The 22,171-nt window shown below is 43.3% G+C and overlaps 1 protein-coding gene across 5 annotated transcripts in view; it reads left to right on the top strand.

The window, feature by feature from the left end:
- The window catches only part of LOC118386320 (glutamate receptor ionotropic, kainate 4-like), a 440,995-nt gene that overhangs the window by 389,372 nt on the left and 29,452 nt on the right, over positions 1-22,171 (top strand). For all 5 annotated transcript variants that reach the window (XM_052525982.1, XM_052525992.1, XM_052525998.1 and 2 more), the window contains one exon: positions 9,710-9,817. In XM_052525982.1, coding sequence (XP_052381942.1) covers positions 9,710-9,817 — 108 coding nt within the window. The remainder of the gene's footprint in view (positions 1-9,709; positions 9,818-22,171) is intronic.

Genomic DNA, 22,171 nt, shown 5'->3' with positions numbered 1-22,171 from the left:
ATGGAATGTCTGAGTATTACAACAGAGAGAGACTTTGCAGTACTTCACCATGAAAAGATTGGACATTGAAACAATATTTATTAACATAAAAATGTGGGAAATTGTTGGTGGGGCTCCAAACAATAATCATGTCAAATCAGTTGTTGTTTTGTGATATCATTAAGGACGGTATAACTAAATAACTGTAACTCTACAAATGTATACGTCCCTGTTATCAAATTTTCATATAAATGTTGTGGAACTTATATGATTAAATATGAAACTATTTGTGAGAAGATGAAATGTGATTTTAGCATTCTACATGAGATAATTGTTTTTCATATAGACTTTCGAAATGTACATTAGACCAGAAAATGTGGACGGAGGCTACACATTGAAATGGTTGCAATTTAGATACAGACCAAAACATGCCGAGTTGCTGCTGGTGTGTAAAGTGATCCTAGCCGTTCCCTGAATAATCAACCATTGAGACCAAGCAGGCGGACAGTGTTGAGCCGGACGTCATGAATGGTTAGACTCTACCAGACCGGAAAGCATGGAGCAGGGGCTACACATTGAAATGGTTGCAATTTAAATACAGACCAGTGTGACCGTCAGCGTGAGCTGAATGTTAAGGAAATGGTAAGACCCTCTGAAAAGAAGGCGAAGACTATACCAAACATTCTCAGTCTCCAGCTAGGTAATGTAAAGTAGTCTAGAACTTTGACCAAAGACAAAAGGAAGATCTTAGCGAACAACCATTGGTACATTTCTGAAGGATCCAGTCTAATGAACTACGAAAGCCTACTACTACAACTACAAAGGACATTGTGAGACTGGTGGACAACCAGAGACTTACACAACCAAAGACTTTCTCTCGAACGACTCCTCATAGATGGACCGGACGATTTCAACACAGAAAGACGACAAAGACATACAAGCATAAATATATACATTGCAATTATTTTCAAATGAGCGGTTGTTCATGTGCAAAGTATTCACATTCCCATGAGCATAGTTTTCCAACTGTATGTACGAAGGGTCTTTCTTTCCCCACCCCTTTCATTGTGTAACAAGCCATCATATCGGGTTAGTCCACTACGTTTCATTGCATTATATTAGTAATCAATTCAACCTATATTGTGTGTGTTTTATGTATTTCTGTGTGATTTAGTTAGTTAGTAAATAAATAATTAAGCCAATTTGTGTATCGCTGAATCATCATTTAGACTAGGCTTCGTGCAGATTTGAAGTCAACGACGTTCAGAATGAGGCTGATATGAGGTTAAAAAAAGAAGAATAATGAATGACTGGTATAAAAACAATATATTCTAGAGTTAATTTGGGAAATGGTAACTCACTAAACAAACTTTTTCCGTGGTGCCCCAAGATTGCTAATGAGTTAATTGTTACATGATTCATTTAATCATATAATAATTAAACATAGTTAATTGATTTGATAAAATAACTGTCATCACATTAATGATAGTCACGACACCGTCCTGTCCCAAACGTGACTCTAGAACTTGACTCCCATTCCTGCCAGAATCCCGCGGGACCCACAAGACTCGTGGGAGTCCTTTTCCCATGTCAACCTCTAGTCTGCAGGACAGTTCTAAGAATAGAACAAGACGCACTAGCCTCCAGACAATATTAGCCAAATACCTTTTTCCTCAGAGTGAACCTAAACATATACTGTACTTTAAGTCCTAGCAGGAGACAGAGAGCATGTGTACGCAGGCACAGCCACTCATTGGCCCTTGAGGAGTCCATCTCTACACCCAGTTTGACCACATACCACACAAAGTAATCCTTTATCCACTCACATTCACTAGTTTCCAGCTCAAAGAAAGAGAAGGCACTTTCCTCCAGCTGAATGTCATCATCTGGCAAGGTCTTTACCCAACTAATGAGATCGCTCCTGCTCCTCGCGCTCCTCTTTCTTTCTTCCCCTCTGATGTGAGGGCAGTGTTCTCGCTCTTTCCCTCTCTCTATCCCTACTTGCTCTGTCTCTCTCTCTCCCTCTCTCCTCTTTCCCAGAGTAATTGTGATGGAGCTGAAAGTGCTTCCATGGGGTCAGTGTTGGCTTTGAGAACAGCATATGTTTCCTCAAAAGAGATTCTGCAGACGCTTTCATTCCGTCCTTTGATTCTGATTTCAGAGATTAAAGATTAAGTCCGACTGTATAGCTCTGTGATTTTCCTGTGTGTTTTTTGCTAAATGTAATTAAGCTGTCTGCTAGCTGTCTCTGAGTCAACATGGTTTTAATGCAGATTACAGTGCAAGTTTTGGACCACACTCACAGTGTCCTATGTGTCTATCTGGCCCGTTTCTCCCCCTTTCCCTCTCTGGCTCGGTCTCTCTGAGACATCATGCTCGTTCCTATTTTGTTTTCGTCCGTTTGTAGGCAGATTGGAGATGGGGAATAGATCAAAAGCAGAATGGATGAGCTGTTTTGCAAGATCCCCCAGCCTTAGCGGATTTCAAGGCTGGCTGAGACTTTGTGTATGTGTGTGGGTGGGTGTGTGAATGTGTATGCGTATGTGCGCACTGCGCATGCATGTGTGTGTGTTGTTCTCTGTCTGTGACCTTATATTTTGCAGTCCTATTAGGAGCCAGGGCTTAGCAGCAGAGCCACACTAATATAGGCATAGCAGTATATCCGTTGCATAGACAGGTGTGTGTGTGGGTCCCGGGTACTAGTGTTTCCTCCACTAGAAGTTCATATAACATGCTCCCATGAGAAGCAGGGACCCTTCAGCAATGTTGATCCCCTCAGGCTGCTGCATCCTGTAGCACTTTATTTAACCTCTGTCTCCAAATAAGACCTGGTCCCTATCCATTCCCTGGTTCTGTGTAGCCCAAGAATGGATCCAGAGAGAGAGACATTTGCTGAACAATCAGCTGTTTGGGGTCTGTGGTTTTTAAGGGACAGTGATTGGGAGGGCATCGTGTGTGTGTGTGTGTGTGTGTGTGTGTGTGTGTGTGTGTGTGTGTGTGTGTGTGTGTGTGTGTGTGTGTGTGTGTGTGTGTGTGTGTGTGTGTGTGTGTGTGTGTGTGTGTGTGTGTGTGTGTGTGTGTGTGTGTGTGTGTGTGTGAAGGGGAATGGCCTGCGGCTCAGAAGTGCGCTTTGAAGTGCTCAGGCGGCTGCTCGGCTCCCTCTCTCAAACCAGCGCTCGTGCTCGTTATACCAACAGAGAACGTGACACCGCGGCCACCACACCGATAATGCCAAATAATGAATGTGGGAGACTGTCTTTTGCATCGTGGAACTAACAATTTTTTTTTTTTTCGCCTAGTAGGCAGTGCAAATTGAAATTTTGATTGTATTGAAAGGTCACGTCGTGAAAGCACATAAACGAGCATGACCTTTTGGGCTGGCCTTTCCTTGACTGGTGTGGTCATTACTAGAGCGGAAATATAACAAAACCAAGTCAGCCGCACGCACACACACGTAGAACGTCTTTATTCTCTATAGCATACATTTCCACTAATGGTTTTTGAGATAACATTGTCTTTGTGTGCCTGGCGATATTTTCATATGGAGCCATCTTCATTATGCGAAGCAAAGTGTACATCTCTGTGTTAGGGATGCAGAGTTTATTTATGCAGTGATCCACCATCTTGCTCCTGGAGAGATGCAGTACTACAGGCACACCTGGGACCTGTACAATAGGGAACACCGTACCAAGCATTTCTTGCTCAGTGGTTGAAAAAGTACCCAATACTCATACTTGGTAAAAGTAAAGATACCTTAATACAAAATGACTCAAGTAAAGTGAAAGTCACCCTGTAAAATAGTATTTGAGCAAAAGTCTAAAAGTATTTGGTTTTAAATATACTAAAGTATCAAAAGTAAAAAAGTAATAATTTCAAATTCCTTATATTAAGCAAAACAGACAGCACAATTATCTTGTTTTTTAAATTTACGCCTAGCCAGGGGCACTCTCCAACACTCAGACATAATTTACAAACACAGCATTCGTGTTTAGTTTGTCCGCCAGATCAGAGGCAGTAGGGATGACCAGGGATGTTATCTTGATAAGAGCGTGAATTGGACCATTTTCCTTTTCTGCTAAAGCATTCAAAATGTAACGAGTACTTTTGGGTTTCAGGGAAAATGTATGGAGTAAAAAGTACCTTATTTTCTTTAGGAATGTAGCAGATCTTTAAAGTATTTTTACTTACTTTACACCGCTGTTCTTACTGGACACACGTTTCTTACTGGACAAGTTCACATAGTACCTCTCATTCTATTTCATGCCTAATGGACGGACGGACGGACGGACAGACAGACACCTACCTACCTAGCATATCCACCATCATAACCAAAATCCTGTAGCTAGAGAGCGAAGGCTTGGAGTCTACATTACCCTATAAGAAACTTGTCGCGTAGCAGTAGCACCATAGCATAATATAGGCATTTGTCGGAACACAGCCCTGCTTGCCATGTCCTAATGGATAGGCTGTGTCTTTCAAAGTGAAATCTAGGAACAGTTTCTTTCCCTTGAGCTAGGACCCTTATCTTGGACCTATACGCTGTAATTTCAGGTGCCAGAGTGAGCCCGGGGGTAATCCTTCACATGCTCCACTCTGCTTCCCTGCTCTCTTCCTCTTCTCCTCACATCTTTCCATTGATTTGTTCTCTTCCTTTCTCTCTGCACTCTGCTCTGGTTCCTAAGTAAATGACTGCCACTCCTGGCTAGGACACTAATCTCCTCCTTTCTCTCAATTTAATTCAATTTAAGGGATTTATTGGCATGGGAAACATATGTTAACATTGTCAAATTGAACTAGATAATAAGAAAAAGTCAAATGAACAATAAGAATTAACAGTAAACATTACACTCTCTTTCTCAACCTCTCTCTCTCTCTACAGGTGTAGCTGTGCAGTAGGAATATTATGCTACTGTCAACATAGGAAAAAGGGTTGCGATAACTCAATTTGGAACACTTTGCTCAATCACTATTTTAATTGTATTTTTTTTAAGGGTTCTGATTCCACATAATTGGATCTTCAGGTGGCGTATAGAAGCAGTACGGGGATTGAGTGACCACCATATTGTGCTTAGGCAAGATCGATCGTCGTAATGATCGACACGCTCTCTCAACCTCGGGGAAATGTTCTAGCAACACACTCAAGGCCAAAAGAATAAGTTGTAACACCGTGTGACAAAGGAGCCACAAGGAAAATAACATATCGTTTGACGCTGATATTATATGTACCTGTCTGTGAAGAGGAATGAAAGACATTGGTTACACCTCCGATTCATCATACTTCATTTTAATTAGCAGGATATGGGTGCCACTTAGAAAAATTACTCCCATTTACCTTGGCCAGTCCTCATGTCATGTTCTGGATTGTTGAAACGGCTGTTTTTAGTGCCACTCACAGGTATTGATAGAGTCAGACAGGGAATATGGAGGAGTGAGGACATTGAACTGTTTCAAATGGCAGATTGTTTGAATATGTATCAAATTGTCAAAGTTTGACCGAATAGCTAAAGAACCATAAATTAAGGTTGTGTTAACCCACTGGGCTAAAGCCCAGGCCTTAGCTCTGGGGGCTTACATGACTATTCAGGTATCAGGCTTGGCGTCTAATTAAACAAGCATAAGGTAGTTCACCAAACCACTTGTGTCTCATAGGCACACTAGATATACACGACAGTCAGTATCTGGTGTGACCACTATTTTCCTCGTGCAGCGCGACACATCTCCTTCACATTTAGTTGATCAGGCTGTTGATTGTGCCTAGAAGGACAGCATCCCGGAGTCGCCGTTCAAAGGGTTGGGGCCACTTTTTGAAAGAAAAACACTTTTTTTTTGTCCATTAAAATAATATCAAATTGATCAGAAATACAGTGTAGACATTGTTAATGTTGTAAATGACTATTTGTTAGTGTAATTTAATTTTGCCAATGTGCTTTCATCAATTGAAAACCCTTAATATATTCTATGAGAATTTCAAAGATTTCTTGTTTGCATAAAATAGACGCAGACCAGTCTTTCAATAATAGGTAATATAATTTATTCTCGGAGCCCGCTGACTCTTAACCACGAACAACAGTTTATATACAGATCATGACGTCATTTTATTGCTTTAACAGAATCCCCTCCTCTCGACCGGGACAAAGTGAGGTGAAAAGTTCATTCTAACTTACTAACACACTCCCAGATAACTTTTGACCCCTCAACATTATCAATCACCACTGAGCTGACAGTTCTAATTAACAGAAAACTTAGGAATGCACTCACTGTCTTATCTAAAAAACCCAGAGCTAAGTTTCTGTAGGGTCAACCATAGGCTAACGACCTTATTTGTTTACACAGTCCCCATCCCATTCGTTTCTTCCTAGTTGGAATGGTGTTCATTAACTTTAATTACTCCTTGTCCGTGTCACACAATCCCTTCTTATGAACTCATATTGTTAATCAGATATAATAAAACAGAGTATACGTTTTACTTAGTTACAGTTCCATTTAAAATGATTTGTTCAGTCATTTAATTATTTTCCCAACACTGTTGTAGCTGGAAACGGCTGATTTTTCATGGAATATCTACATAGGCGCACAGTGGCCCATTATCAGTAACCACCACTCCTGTGTTCCAATGGCACATTGTGTTAGCTAATCCAAGTTTATAATTTTTAAAGGCTAATTGATCATTAGAAAACCCTTTTGCAATTATGTTAGCACAGCTGAAAACTGTTGTTCTGATTAAAGAAGCAATGAAGCTGGCCTTCTTTTAGATTAGTTGAGTATCTGGAGCATCAGCATTTGTTGGTTCGATTACAGGATCAACATGGCCAGAAACAAAGACTTTCTTCTGAAATTTTTCAGTCTATTATTGTTCTGAGAAATTAAGGCTGTTCCATGCGAGAAATTGCCAAGAAACTGAAGATCTCGTACAATGCTGTGTACTACTCCCTTCACAGAACAGGGCAAACTGGCTCTAACCAGAATAGAAAGAGGAGTGGGAGGCCCCGGTGCACAACTGAGCAAGAGGACAAGAAGAGTAGAGTGTCTAGTTTGAGAAACAGACACCACACATGTCCTCAACTGGCAGCTTCATTAAATAGTACCCACAAAACACCAGTCTCAACGTCAACAGTGAAGAGGTGACTCCGGGATGCTGGCCTTCTAGGCAGAGTTGCAAAGAAAAAGTAATATCTCAGACTGGCCAATAAAAAGAAAAGAATAAGATAGGCAAAATAACACAGACACTGGACAGAGGAACTCTCTTAATTTCTAACTGACCCCAAACTTTTTAACGGCATTGTATGTACACCATGATCAGATCATTAGGCTTGTGTGTGTTTTTAAAGTGTGTGTTTATGGTTAGGTGTGCAGTCTCACTTGTGTCTCATCTCTACAGTATTTGTGCAAGCTGCTTTGCGCTGCGTTCCCTATTGTCAAAGCTAGCTGAGTTGAGCAGAGGGCCACTCTCAGAGCAGTTCCTCCCTTTTGGCGGATGCCTGGAAACTCTTCCTGCTCTGAGCCTCCCACACATCCACGCACTCGCACAAATGAACACACACACACACGTACTCAGCCCCTCTATTTCTGTCCCGACAGCCTGCGGTGCCTCCACGTTACCCGTCCTTACCCGTCTGCCCTTCTCCTCACTGTGGTGCATTGTTGAGCCGCTGCCTTCCACCACGACTCTCTACAGGGGAGATGCACTTGACAACTGATTGCACAAGCTGATTGCTGAACAATGTTCCGATAGATCCCAGCAATGTGCACGTTATTCTCCTCCTCTCCCTCCCCCGCCCAAACTCCCGGAAGCCGTCGGCAGCTAGTGCAGCGTTGTTACACCCCTGTTTGTATTCCATTTGTGCATGAGAAGAATGGTAAACTTTCAAATGGAATCTCTGATTATGTTAAGGATTGGCGGCAATTTAGTTTGGAAAGAAACAACATGGAAACTTTTCTTAGCCAAGTGACGTTCAAAGACGTGAAAAAACAGAAAAGCAGCAGGTATATTGTGAATCTCCAAAAGTGCAACGATGAATCGTTGAATATGTGTTGTATGAATCACCTTGGATTACAAAGTCGTTCTATGATATGAATCAGTGTTTCACAAATAGATGCCAGTTGATTCCAGATTATTCGTAATATGTTACAGTTCATATAAGGAATTCATTAGGCCCCAATCTATGTATTTCACATTACTGGAAGTACAGATGTGCATCTGTTGGTCACATATACCTTAAAAAGAAGATAGGGGCATGGATAAGAAAAACAGTCATTATCTGGTGTGACCACTATTTTCCTCATGCAGCGCGACACATCTCCTTCACATAGAGTTGATCAGGCTGTTCATCCCGGAGTCACCTCTTCACTGTTGACGTTGACTGGTGTTTTGCGGGTACTATTTAATGAAACTGCCAGTTAAGGACTTGTGAGGCGTCTGTTTCTCAAACTAGACACTAATATACTTGTCCCCTTGCTCAGTTGTGCACCGGGGCCTCCCACTCCTCTTTCTTGTCTGGTTAGAGCCAGTTTGCTCTGTTCTGAAGGGAGTAGTACATAGCGTTGGGCTGCGGCAGAGCCCAGGCTCTGCCGCAGCCGGTCGTGACCGGGAGGCTCATGGGGTGACGCACAATTGACCCAGCGTCGTCTGGGTTAGGGAGGGTTTGACCGGCAGGGATATCCTTGTCTCATCGAGCACTAGCGACTCTTCTGGCAGGCCGGGCGCAGTGCACGCTGACCAAGTCACTAGGTGTACAGTGTTTCCTCCGACACATTGGTGCTGCTGGCTTCCGGGTTGGATGTGCGTTGTGTCAAGAAGCAGTGTGGCTTGGTTGGGAGGACGCATGGCTCTCGACCTTCGCCTCTACCGAGTTCATACGGGAGTTGCAGCGATGAGACAAGACAGTAACTATTACCAATTGAATACCACGAAAAAGGGTGAAATACATTTTTTTTTAAAAGATTGTTCCATTCCTCTCATTGCCTTGTGACAATGAAATGTGATAACTAGAATGAATGGCAAGCTCGCGCATAACTAGTCAAAAATCCATTTAGACCCCGCTGCTGTTGTGCCCTGACACATATGCACAACTTGACACACACAGCCACTCTAATGCAGCCAGCCACTCACCGGCCAGGGATTGATTGGTAGGGGATGATAAATGAACCAATACCTCAACAAAAGGAATTAATCAGAGAGCCCAATGAACCATACTGCTTTGCAATTACAATGCAAATTAAAAGTTAGGCATGATGTTGCACCGCCACTGAGTGACATGCGTATTGAGGTGGGGACAGGCAGGATGGGATGACCATACGAGGCCCTGCTGGAGGAGTGCAAGGAGAAGTGGTGGAGGGGCGCCAGCCGAGCTCTAATGGTAATGAGGACATTGGCTCGCTTCAGAGAATTGGGTGTAATTGAGCTAATGAAAGCATTCTGTTGTCTCCTGATTGAACACATGCCCCAATGTATTTCTTCAAGGATCAGCATGTGTCTTTGTGCTTCATCTCTCTCTCCCTTTTCTCTCTCTCTCTCTAGTTCGCTATCTCCCCATTTTAAGGGTGACCTTGGGAAGGGCACGGTGACTGAGTGCCTTCTTAAACTGGTTTCAGCTCCGAAGAAAGAGTTTTGTCTGTTTGGCTAGTTTGATGGGCTGCTTGCTGCCTTGCCCTTTGATTAACTCTCCAACAGTTGTTTTCTCTGTGCGTGTGCGTTGACGTGTGCCTGTGTGTATCCATATCCCCCTTGCAGATTGGCCAGTGGCACTCCGAGCAGGGCCTGTCCATGGAGAGGAAGCTTCCATCAATCAACGTGACCGACACTCTCTTCAACACCACCCTCACTATCACCACTATTCTGGTGAGTGTACCGTCACAGCAACACATTCCCAATGACACATGTTCTGGACACTCCACTTCGTTTCGAATGGAGAGAGTGGTAGATGTTAAAGTATAGTGACTTGGTATTTCACCATAATAAATCATGTCACCGTGTCACGCCGTCACACTCCGAATGACAGACATGTGCTGGACCACCCACTTGGTTTAGATATAGAGAGTGGTTGACAATAAGGTGTCGTGGGGTGGTATTTCACCATATAGTGCTTGCCATTCATAGAGGTGACATCTTTGTCTTGAGGGCAGCAGGTAGCCTAGCGGTTAAGAGCGTTGGGAATCCCTGAGCCGACTAGGTGAAAAATATGTTGATGTGCCCTTGAGCAAGACACTTAGCCCTAATTGCTCCTGTAATAGGCTGACCACACCGCTCGTGTCGCATGCGCGAGTGTTGCAAAAATAAATGTGGAAATCTATGTTATTCAATTATTGCACCCACAATGCTCGCTCGCGTCAACAAGCGTCTGCGTTGCCAAGGACTAAAATAGAACTCCTTTCTATTTCTGACGCAGATCGCGCTGCAAGTCCTGCTTCTCCCATCTCTTCATTGGTTTATAGAAGCAGGTACCCACGTGCCATCGCCTCATTGGTTATACCCACATGGGTGATTGAAAGACGAACTGTGTAGTAATACTATGAAAGTTCAGATGCCAATCCCCATATAAGTTCAAAGATGAAAAAGCCTGGAAGGAGGAGAGATGACTAGAAACGATTCGGTTGACTGTGTTATGTGTGGATTAATTGTCGGAGTAGAGGACCTTGTGCATTTCAGGTAAAATAACAACTCAATGTTTATATCCCAGGACAAATTAGCTAGCAACAGCCACCTAGCTAAATAGGACAAATTAGCTAACTAGTGCAAGCTAACTAGCTAAATTGCCATAAATGGTTCATGCTTTTCGACCTGTTCCCAAATTAATGTAATTGGTTCAGAGTTTGTTTTGATATTTTAACCTACGTGTTGTGATCGTGTTGTTGGGTGTAGGTGGATAAAATAAATGTATGCACGATGGCACATGTGCGCAGCCAGTTTGGGTTCCGTGTAAGTCGTTCTGGATTAGAGCATCTGCTAAATGACTCAAATGTAAATGTTGATATGCCCCGACTCTGAAGGCTTCCTTGATGTAAATACAGTCTCATCCTCGATATACACTCAGAAAGGCGTATCGCTGGTGTGCTTAGTCGGCCCAGTTGTTTAGATACTATCTATAAGGCTGTACGCTTAGCAATTAAAAATGTAACCAGCTGTTACGATGAGGGAGAGAGAGAGAGAGAATATTATGGCAGGCCATGTGAGGTGTGAGGTGCTACGTGTTAATTTCATTAGATTTAGAATCATCCAGGCAACTTTCAAAAGCCACCGAGGAGCAATCGCGTCGCTATCACAACTCATTCATCAAGCCGTGATTGCTGTGTCACGTTTTATCTCTGCCGGTAGGGGCGGGCTAGACGTTGCAGTCTTGGGCAGCTGCAGTGCGAAACGGCACCAGGAGGATTACAGGACAGTTCCGCATCACCATCCCAGTGGCCTATGTGCCTCCGAGAGCTGACGCAATACAGCAAACATCCTTCACCTCTGAATTGATTTATTTTAGTTGATTTTGCACCTCCACAGACCACTAATGTTACGTTGTAATCCCTCTTTTTGTCACCGATTTTAGTTTCATCCATCCTTTGAATGTTAGTGAAAGAAATACCTGCGACAGCTCTTCCGCTGTGCCACTAGGCGAGGTGATATTTCTGAACTCCTGATTGCTCCGGGAAGATAATAGAGGCTCGGCTCTAAGTTGATTAGTTTTAAAGTCATTTTTGATTGGATGGCTCAGGCCTGTTCAGGAGAGCGAGTGTAAATAGTACTTAAACCTTGGAGTCTTTAATAGGGAAACTGCCACGTCCATTTTCGATATTACATCAACAAAGAAGTTACTGCAAACAACAAACACTGTTTTTTATTCCCTCGGACATCATTGCACAAGCACAATAGAACAACAGCATTCAGGGAACTGCCAAAGCAATGGAAACAAAGTATACTGAAAGCCAGTGCTTCCACACAGGTGTGGGTCCTGAGTTAATTAAGCAATTAGCGATCCATCATGCTTAGGGTCATGTAAAAAAAAAAAAGGCTTGGCTAGCATGGCTATGCCCTCATAGGATGACAATGCCCCCATCCACAGGGCACGAGTGGTCACTGAACGGTTTAATGATCATGAAAACTAAGTAAACCATATGCTATGGCCTTTTCAATCACCAGATCTCAACCCTATTGAACACTTATGGGATATTTTGGAGCGGCGCCTGAGATAGCATTTTCCACCACCATCAACAAAACACCAAATGATGGAATTTATTGTGGAAGAATGTTGTTGCATCTATCTAAAAGAGTTCCAGACACTTGTAGAATCTATGCCAAGGCGCATTGAAGCTGTTCTGGCTCGTGGTGGCCCAACGCCCTATAAAGACACTCGGTATGTTGGTTTATTTTGTCAGTTAATTGTATACAGCAATTTTTTGGACCATGATGCGCAAAGCTCCCCACCTCTGCTTCGTCAATAAATAAATAAAATAACATTGACCGTGGGGCGGACAGTGGCGCCGTTTACCCCTACTGCGAATTCCATCTTTAAATGTTTGCTTCAGTCTACTTGGAGTGCCAGATGGGCAGGCTTTTCACTTTTGAAACTCTTTCATTGGTTCCATTGTGCCAGTCCTGCTCAATCAAGCCCAGCTAAACTATTTGAAAGATTTCAGGCATACAAGCTTAAGAATATGGGCACGGGTAATGATACATTTATCTTTCTCGCTCTTTCACACACAACCAATTTTCCGAATTTCTAGTCTCTCACCAATCGCGACTGCCACGCACACACAAGGTTATACACTGATTATACCAAACATTAGGCACACCTTCCTAATATTGAGTCGCCCTCAGAACAGCCTCAATTCGTCAGGGCATGGACTCGACAAGGTGTCGAAAGCGTTCCACAGGGATGCTGGCCCGTGTTGACTCCAATGCTTCTCCCAGTTGTGTCAAGTTGCTTGGATGTATTTTGGGTGGTGGACCATTCTTGATACACACGGGAATCTGTTGAGTGTGAAAACCCCAGCAGTGTTGCCAGTGGCGATTTTAGCATGTAAATCTTGGTGGGGCAAAAAATAATAAACAAGTGGGATGCATGCCAGCAAAGCCACTACACAACACAACACTAAACAATACATTAAATGCACTATAATGGTGACAAACGGTGACCACAAACTGTTAGGGCCTACATAAATCTGTCCCAACAACAGTACCAACATCTTAACACTGCTCCACCTGGCTATCAGCGGAGCATTTTCTGTCAGCGAAACATTTCATTCAGCCTCCTTTACGGTCTTTAAAAAAATAGCTGATATGGCTGACTTGCTTAAACAAATGTGATTTCTAATGACAATTGAGATGTACAGTACAAACTATGGCATAAGGGAGTTAAAAAATCTGAACTATCGGTAGTCTAAACTGTGGCACAAATTGACTAAACTTTTTGTAAAAAAATAGAGGCGTTTTCAGGCTGAGAGTCTCTCTTCTCTGGCACTAGAGTCCTGCATCAGGCAACAACAACAAAAAACTGTCGGTGGTCCTGTAGTTAAGAGAGAACTTGGGGAAATACAATGGGGAAATTACACTTTACATGTGGACTGACGATTTTCAAAAAATAGGTAGAGTGGGCTTTTGGTTTCTCTCCCTCTAAAAACAGAAATATGTCATTAGAAATAACAAACTGTCTTTTTTTACAAATTAGTAAGAATGTCTCACCCCGTGTTCAAGAATGCCGTTTTCCGCTTTATTCAGATTATAACCGCTCCCTTTCGGTATCTCCAAAATATCGTTATTTTTTTATTTAATCCACCAGAAAAGACAGAACAAATAATACAACAAATATTGTGGTTAAAAACACTTAATCAATTGGAACCTTTATCAAGTGGAAGGGGGGAAAAGTAAGGAACATGTCTGTCAGCCCTGCATTAAAAACCAAAAATTGGTAAAGAAAATGGTGATTAATAAAAATATATACCCGTTTCATTTAAGTACCCCAAAAAATTACAGCTGTGACATATAGATTGCAAAATAGTTGGGAAGAGATTTTCGATGTACTGATTCCATGGCACATGGTTTATGAATTGACACACAAAATGATGCCGGATTCAAAACTCTGAATTGTATTTAAATTATTATACACATTTTTTGCAACCAATAAACCTTCCCAGTTCTGCAGATGTTTTTAAAGCTAGAAACGCCTCTTAATGAGTTCTGATCTGTGAACCAACGTTTATTATTATTATTGTTATTAACCCTCTTATAATTGTATAAAAGCCCCTTATATGCTGTGTTTTTATTTAGGGTAGTGATGGACAACTGGAGGCATTTTGAAAACAGGTTTTCAAACACTTGTTTTTCACAAGGGCTATTCGCAGGACAATAGATACAATGTGGTCCCAAAAACACCTCTCTGACATAGGTTCCAGCAAATCTCTTGATGATGTCCTTGAATGTCTTGCCAGCTTTGATCAACGCAAAGTTCTTTGTTTGTCAGACGAATCATTGAGTCGAAACTACAGAACAGTACAAAATAAGAAAGCACACATGGTTAATGTTCTGGGAAAAATTAAATATATAAATATAAAATGTCTTACAGAGCCTTTCCATAAGTCCACTCAAGTTTCTTCAATTGTTTTCTGACTGTGATGAGAGTGATGTTGATGTTGTGCCTGTGATGCCAGCTGATTCCAGATTGCCTTTGCCAATTGCTCATCATCTTTAACCGTCAGTGAGTCGATGGCTTGAATAGTCTCGCTGGAAATGGAATACAATGTAAAAATGTGCAGCATATAGTAAAGACCAGCAGTCGATTTATTTAAGCATTATTTTCAGCATTATTAGGCCTACTTTAAAGTAGTGTAGCCTACTGTACTTGTTCATTTTCCTGGGCATTCGCATTTAGTGTAGCACAGGTGAACAGCACTGTCCGTGACCATAATCCCCAAGTCTAACAGTATTTTACCGACATGTTTAATTATTCAAGGGTCCTTTCTCTTCTCTGTACTGGAGTTCTTTTAAGAATACAAAAGAGGCCATCCACACTTGATGGGCTAGCAGCAGGACAATAGACTTACCGAGTCCACCAAATGTATTGTTTTCTGGATGGATCCATAACAAATTACTATGGGAATAAATATCACTGAATGACAGAAATATTGGAATAAGGTAGCCTAATGATGGCAACAAATTGTTGCTTACTGGAACACCCAAAGTCATCCAATTGTTATAATAGGATTTGGAGCAATAGCCTACCCGCGTGTGGTGAACTATTTCAGCACCATTTTGTGCTGCTCTGAGACAGGCATGGGGACTGGTCTTGATAAATCAATTCGATTTTTATTGTCATTGAATCACCATTTGGGTATTGGTTAGCCTACAATTAGGGTGTGGAAATGTTAGGATAATTTTGCTCTTCACTCGCAGTCACTTTATAGTAGCCTACTCCCGACCGGTCATGTTGTACAGCGCCATATTTTCCTAACGGAAACCCTGAGGGTTTAATTTGTCCTTTTTCTTGGAATAAAAACACCATAATATTAATCAAATTAATTAAGCTACATTTCTTAAAATCAATCCCATATACTATGTTCTTACAAAAAAATGTTTTAAATTCTCTAGTACAGCCAATATTAAAAACAGTCAAATGCGTCTCAAAGATGCCCTCTGGTGGTCAAACTAGGACTAACAAGCCATTAATGGCAACAATGGCTGACACTTAAACAATATGCCATAGAATTCTGCGGCAGCCTGCAAGCTGTGCTTCAGTACGACACAACTTTTGAAGGAAGAACCACTGTACTGTCCCCACAAGTGACAGAACACTGAGCTAATCATGGAGCAACTAGAGAACATTACCAACCTGCATTTACATTGTTTGCAAAAAATGTGGGGCTCAAAACAGGCTCTGCCCCACCTTTCCTGAATGACGGGTTGCCATTGAGTGTTGCGTTTCTTGATACACTAACCGGTGCGCCTGGCACCTACTATCATACCCCATTCAAAGGCTCTCAAATATTGTTTCTTTCACATTCACCCTCTGAATGGCACACACACACAATCCATGTCTCAATTGTCTCAAGGCTTAAAAATCCTTCTTTAACCTGTCTCCTCCCCTTCATCTCCACTGATTTGAAGTGGATTTAACAAGTGACATCAATAAGGGATCACAGCTTTCACCTGCATTCATCTGGTCAGTCTATGCCATGGAAAGAGCATGTGTTCTGTTTTGTATACTCTCAGTGTATATTTGAGTTACCAGTTTGCTTTAGGCTCAGGACCACATAATTGTATTTGCTGGATGATGGGGGGTATTGTGAGGGGATTGTGACAGCTCCTTGAACTAGACCCAGGTTCAAATAGTGTTTGTTTTCTTTCAAGTACCTTGTACGTTTGATTGAACCTGCCTGGAGTGCCGGATGGGTGGTGTTTGCACTTTTGGGACTATGCCATTGGTTCCATTGTGCCCAGGAAACGCAATCAAGTGCAGTGAATACTATTCGAACTCAGGTATGATGTGATACACCTTCGAGATCGCAAATCTTCTCACTGTCGTGTGCAGTCGATTGTTTAAGTTTCTAGGCTCAGCTCGGGGTGATGTTTCCCCCTGGTACAGATATATGACCAGCTTTCTCTCCCCCAATACTAATCTTAACCATTTTTTGAGAAAATGTACCTGGCATGGGTAGAGTAAGGTTCTAATTGTGTGGTGGGTGGTGAGGGGTCATGGAAGACTGGGAATACTCAGCTGAAGTTATCTGCCTACAACCAGACTCCTGGCAATGGAAAAAGGGGAGCCTGTTTTAAGAGATACAGGAATTCTGCATTTCTTCATAGCTTGAAATTCAATATTTCATAGAATTGTCTGTGGTATATTACAAAAGGTAGATCGAATTTTCCTGTGATTTCAATTAATGCTTCTGACATTGGTGTATGTCAATAGATTGGTAAGCATTCACAAACAGTGGTGAATTATGCAACATTAGGAGTTAGGCGTGTCAACACCACAAATACCCTGTCAAGCACATCCATGGTGAGAGAGAATTAAAACTTGGACAACTGTGACTGACCCAAAATTAAGGAAAGATTTGGCAATGTACAGACTCGGTGAGCATGGCCTTGCTATCGAGAGATCCCACAGCAAAAATATTAAACCCAACCAAATCATGAAAAAACACATATAATTACATTTACATTTAAGTAATTTAGCAGACGCTCTTATCCAGAGCGACTTACAAATTGGTGGAATCAACAAAATTGGCACAAACTGGAATGTTATTTGGCCTTAAACAGAGAATACACTGTGACTGACCCCAAATTAGTTTTGACTATGCACAGACTCAATGAGCATGGCAATGCAATCGTGAGAGGCTGCCTTAGGCAGACAATTTGTATTTATTTGAACTAGACAAGTCAGTTAAGAACAAGTGCTTATTTACAATGATAGCCTACCAGGGAAGAGTGGGTTGTCTGCCTTGTTCAGGGGCAGAATTACCCATTTTTACCATGTCAGCTCAGGGTACTGGCCCAGCGCTCTAACCACTAAGGCTACCTGCCGGCTACCTATTTTCCCTCAGGAGAAGACCGGCTATGTGCCCACTACACATTAATGAGCTCAAACCGAGCTGCACTTCCTCCTGCCAAACCTCCATATATATATATATATATACAGTGGGGCAAAACAAGTATTTAGTCAGCCACCAATTGTGCAAGTTCTCCCAGTTAAAAAGATGAGAGGCCTGTAATTTTCATCATAGGTACACTTCAACTATGACAGACAAAATGAGAAAAAAATCACATTGTAGGATTTTTAATTAATTTATTTGCAAATTATGGTGGAAAATAAGTATTTGGTCAATAACAAAAGTTTCTCAATACTTTGTTATATACCCTTTGTTGGCAATGACAGAGGTCAAACGTTTTCTGTAAGTCTTCACAAGGTTTTCACACACTGTTGCTGGTATTTTGGCCCATTCCTCCATGCAGATCTCATTTACATTACATTTAAGTCATTTAGCAGACGCTCTTATCCAGAGCGACTTACAAATTGGTGCATTCACCTTATGACATCCAGTGGAACAGCCACTTTACAATAGTGCATCTAAATCTTTTAAGGGGGGGGGGGTGATTGACTCCGCTGTCCTGGTCGTCGTGAGGGAGTTTGTTCCACCATTGGGGGCCAGAGCAGCGAACAGTTTTGACTGGGCTGAGCGGGAACTGTACTTCCTCAGTGGTAGGGAGGCGAGCAGGCCAGAGGTGGATGAACGCAGTGCCCTTGTTTGGGTGTAGGGCCTGATCAGAGCCTGGAGGTACTGAGGTGCCGTTCCCCTCACAGCTCCGTAGGCAAGCACCATGGTCTTGTAGCGGATGCGAGCTTCAACTGGAAGCCAGTGGAGAGAGCGGAGGAGCGGGGTGACGTGAGAGAACTTGGGAAGGTTGAACACCAGACGGGCTGCGGCGTTCTGGATGAGTTGTAGGGGTTTAATGGCACAGGCAGGGAGCCCAGCCAACAGCGAGTTGCAGTAATCCAGACGGGAGATGACAAGTGCCTGGATTAGGACCTGCGCCGCTTCCTGTGTGAGGCAGGGTCGTACTCTGCGGATGTTGTAGAGCATGAACCTACAGGAACGGGCCACCGCCTTGATGTTAGTTGAGAACGACAGGGTGTTGTCCAGGATCACGCCAAGGTTCTTAGCGCTCTGGGAGGAGGACACAATGGAGTTGTCAACCGTGATGGCGAGATCATGGAACGGGCAGTCCTTCCCCGGGAGGAAGGGCAGCTCCGTCTTGCCGAGGTTCAGCTTGAGGTGGTGATCCGTCATCCACACTGATATGTCTGCCAGACTTGCAGAAATGCGATTCGCCACCTGGTCATCAGAAGGGGGAAAGGAGAAGATTAATTGTGTGTCGTCTGCATAGCAATGATAGGAGAGACCATGTGAGGTTATGACAGAGCCAAGTGACTTGGTGTATAGCGAGAATAGGAGAGGGCCTAGAACAGAGCCCTGGGGGACACCAGTGGTGAGAGCGCGTGGTGAGGAGACAGATTCTCGCCACGCCACCTGGTAGGAGCGACCTGTCAGGTAGGACGCAATCCAAGCGTGGGCCGCGCCGGAGATGCCCAACTCGGAGAGGGTGGAGAGGAGGATCTGATGGTTCACAGTATCGAAGGCAGCCGATAGGTCTAGAAGGATGAGAGCAGAGGAGAGAGAGTTAGCTTTAGCAGTGCGGAGCGCCTCTGTGATACAGAGAAGAGCAGTCTCAGTTGAATGACTAGTCTTGATCTCCTCTAGAGCAGTGATGTTTTGGGGCTGTTGCTGGGCAACACGGACTTTCAACTCCCTCCAAAGATTTTCTATGGGGTTGAGATCTGGAGACTGGCTAGACCACTCCAGGACCTTGAAATGCTTCTTACGAAGCCACTCCTTCGTTGCCCGGGCGGTGTGTTTGGGATCATTGTCATGCTGAAAGACCCAGCCACGTTTCATCTTCAATGCCCTTGCTGATGGAAGGAGGTTTTCACTCAAAATCTCACGATACATGGCCCCATTCATTCTTTCCTTTACACGGATCAGTCGTCCTGGTCCCTTTGCAGAAAAACAGCCCCAAAGCATGATGTTTCCACCCCCATGCTTCACAGTAAGTATGGTGTTCTTTGGATGCAACTCAGCATTCTTTGTCCTCCAAACAGGACGAGTTCAGTTTTTCCCAAAAGTTCTATCTTTGGTTTCATCTGACCATATGACATTCTCCCAATCTTCTTCTGAATCATCCAAATGCTCTCTAGAAAACTTCAGACGGGCCTGGACATGTACTGGCTTAAGCAGGGGGACACGTCTGGCACTGCAGGATTTGAGTCCCTGGCGGCGTAGTGTGTTACTGATGGTAGGCTTTGTTACTTTGGTCCCAGCTCTCTGCAGGTCATTCACTAGGTCCCCCCGTGTGGTTCCGGGATTTTTGCTCACCGTTCTTGTGATCATTTTGACCCCACGGGGTGAGATATTGCGTGGAGCCCCAGATCGAGGGAGATTATCAGTGGTCTTGTATGTCTTCCATTTCCTAATAATTGCTCCCACAGTTGATTTCTTCAAACCAAGCTGCTTACCTATTGCAGATTCAGTCAACCCAGCCTGGTGCAGGTCTACAATTTTGTTTCTGGTATCCTTTGACAGCTCTTTGGTCTTGGCCATAGTGGAGTTTTGAGTGTGACTGAGGTTGTGGACAGGTGTTTTTTATACTGATAACAAGTTCAAACAGGTGCCATTAATACAGGTAACGAGTGGAGGACAGAGGAGCCTCTTAAAGAAGAAGTTACAGGTCTGTGAGAGCCAGAAATCTTGCTTGTTTGTAGGTGACCAAATACTTATTTTCCACCATAATTTGCAAATAAATTCATAAAAAAATCCTACAATGTGATTTTCTGGATTTTTTTTCTCAATTTGTCTGTCATAGTTGAAGTGATGAAAATTGCAGGCCTCTCATCTTTTTAAGTGGGAGAACTTGCACAATTGGTGGCTCTGCAGTTTTCTTTAATCATTTTATTCATATTTATTTATACAGGGTGGGTCACCATTGAGACCGGGGTTTAATTTACAAGGGAGCCCTACGAACATGAACGTATATGCAATACAATTTAATACAACATGATGTAAAATAACAATATCAGTACAATAAATACAACAATATATATCCAGACAAACACAACTCTCACATATCACCTCCCTTGAACTCAGTCTAAACTGTCCAATGGAGACCAGCGAATCCAACTTCAAGGTGACCTGAAAGGCTATTCCATGAGCTGGGGCATAAAAACTAAAAGCATTTTCCCCCCAGCTCAGTGGAGACCCACGGTACCTCCAGAACCATCCAATCCAGAGAGTGGGTCTGACAATAGCTTGATCTCCAATCAATACATGAGCTGAAGTAGTTAACCGGGTCACCAACCGAGGATGTTCTTCCCTACCTCTACAGAGTCTCCTAATAATGGGGGCTATTGGGGAGATAAATATAGAATTACATTGCCTCCGTTTCACACTCGTCAATCAACAAGGGAGAGCTAGCCGAGAAATGATGGGCCACGTTTAATTAAGCGGAGAGGCCCACTCCTCTCTATCGCCTGGGGTGTTGAGACCTATTAATTGAATCCAGAATGTTTGTTTATTCGTTTCCAAGCTCTCTCTCTTGAACCCCCGCCGTGTAATATAAAACTGTCCCGTGAAATACGACTCCTTAATAAGCCCTAGTTTGGGAGGGTAAAGGGAAAGCGTCGGTCCGGCTGCAATGGTAGAGCGCCTCTACCACCAGGCTGCTGCGAGCGATGACATCATTTGCATTTATATTGTGCCTTCCCGCGTGGCACCGCATAACCACAGCAGAGGTGTCAACTCGAGGGCAAGGAAGGTAACATGTGTGGCTGTTTAATAAGTTAATGAATGGAGAGGATTTGCATTTATAGAGTGTCACTGGGCTCTGACTCAGGGCCTTGAAAGGCCCCCTTCGTTCTCTGTCTGTACTCTTCTTCTTTATCATGCAGTCCAGGAGCTCTTCTGCATGCATACGTTCAATGCTTCCACCGCTCTCTCCCTCCATCTACTACTGATGAGTATGTCAACTAAAAGGAACAATTATAATGTGCTCTGATTCAGTGACCTCCGATATGATGCAAAGAAGGATAGGAAAACACCTCATTCTATTATCCCTATTCTCTGACCGGTATAGCATGAAGTGGTGCGTGCACGGAAAACTCCAGTGAGATGGAATGGGGGAGAGGCCATATAAGATGAATCAAGTGTAAGGGAAACCGGGCTGATAGTACCACAGGTAGAGTAACTGTTGTTGCCATGGTGACACGATGGTCGGTGGCAGTGCGATGTGTCGTCCTCTTTGAGGTCTCCGGTTTTCCACTTTATGTCGTAATGGAGGAACGCCACTTCGTACTGGGAAAGGAATTTATCTCCCGGTCAACAGTCAACAGTCAACACAAACGGCATCCCAATAGAAGTACGACAGAGCTATTTCACGGTTTGCCTTATGTTCCATCTATATTTCTCTGTATCAGACAGTATGTTTTTTTTCTCTCTCGACTTAAGTATAAAGCTCACTACAAACCCGGGTTTGATCCCGAGCTGTGTCGTAGCTGGCTGTGACCCGGAGACCCATGAGGCGTCGTCCGGGTTAGGGGAGGGTTTGGCCAGCTGGGATGTCTTTGTCCCATCGCGCTCAAGTCGGCTGGGCGCATGCACGCTG

This window comes from Oncorhynchus keta, chromosome 1 (assembly GCF_023373465.1).
Source record: "Oncorhynchus keta strain PuntledgeMale-10-30-2019 chromosome 1, Oket_V2, whole genome shotgun sequence".
NCBI classification, from domain to species: Eukaryota; Metazoa; Chordata; class Actinopteri; order Salmoniformes; family Salmonidae; genus Oncorhynchus; species Oncorhynchus keta.
The sequence above is the reverse complement of the archived record's forward strand: the minus strand, read 5'-3'. Positions and strand labels throughout refer to the sequence as shown.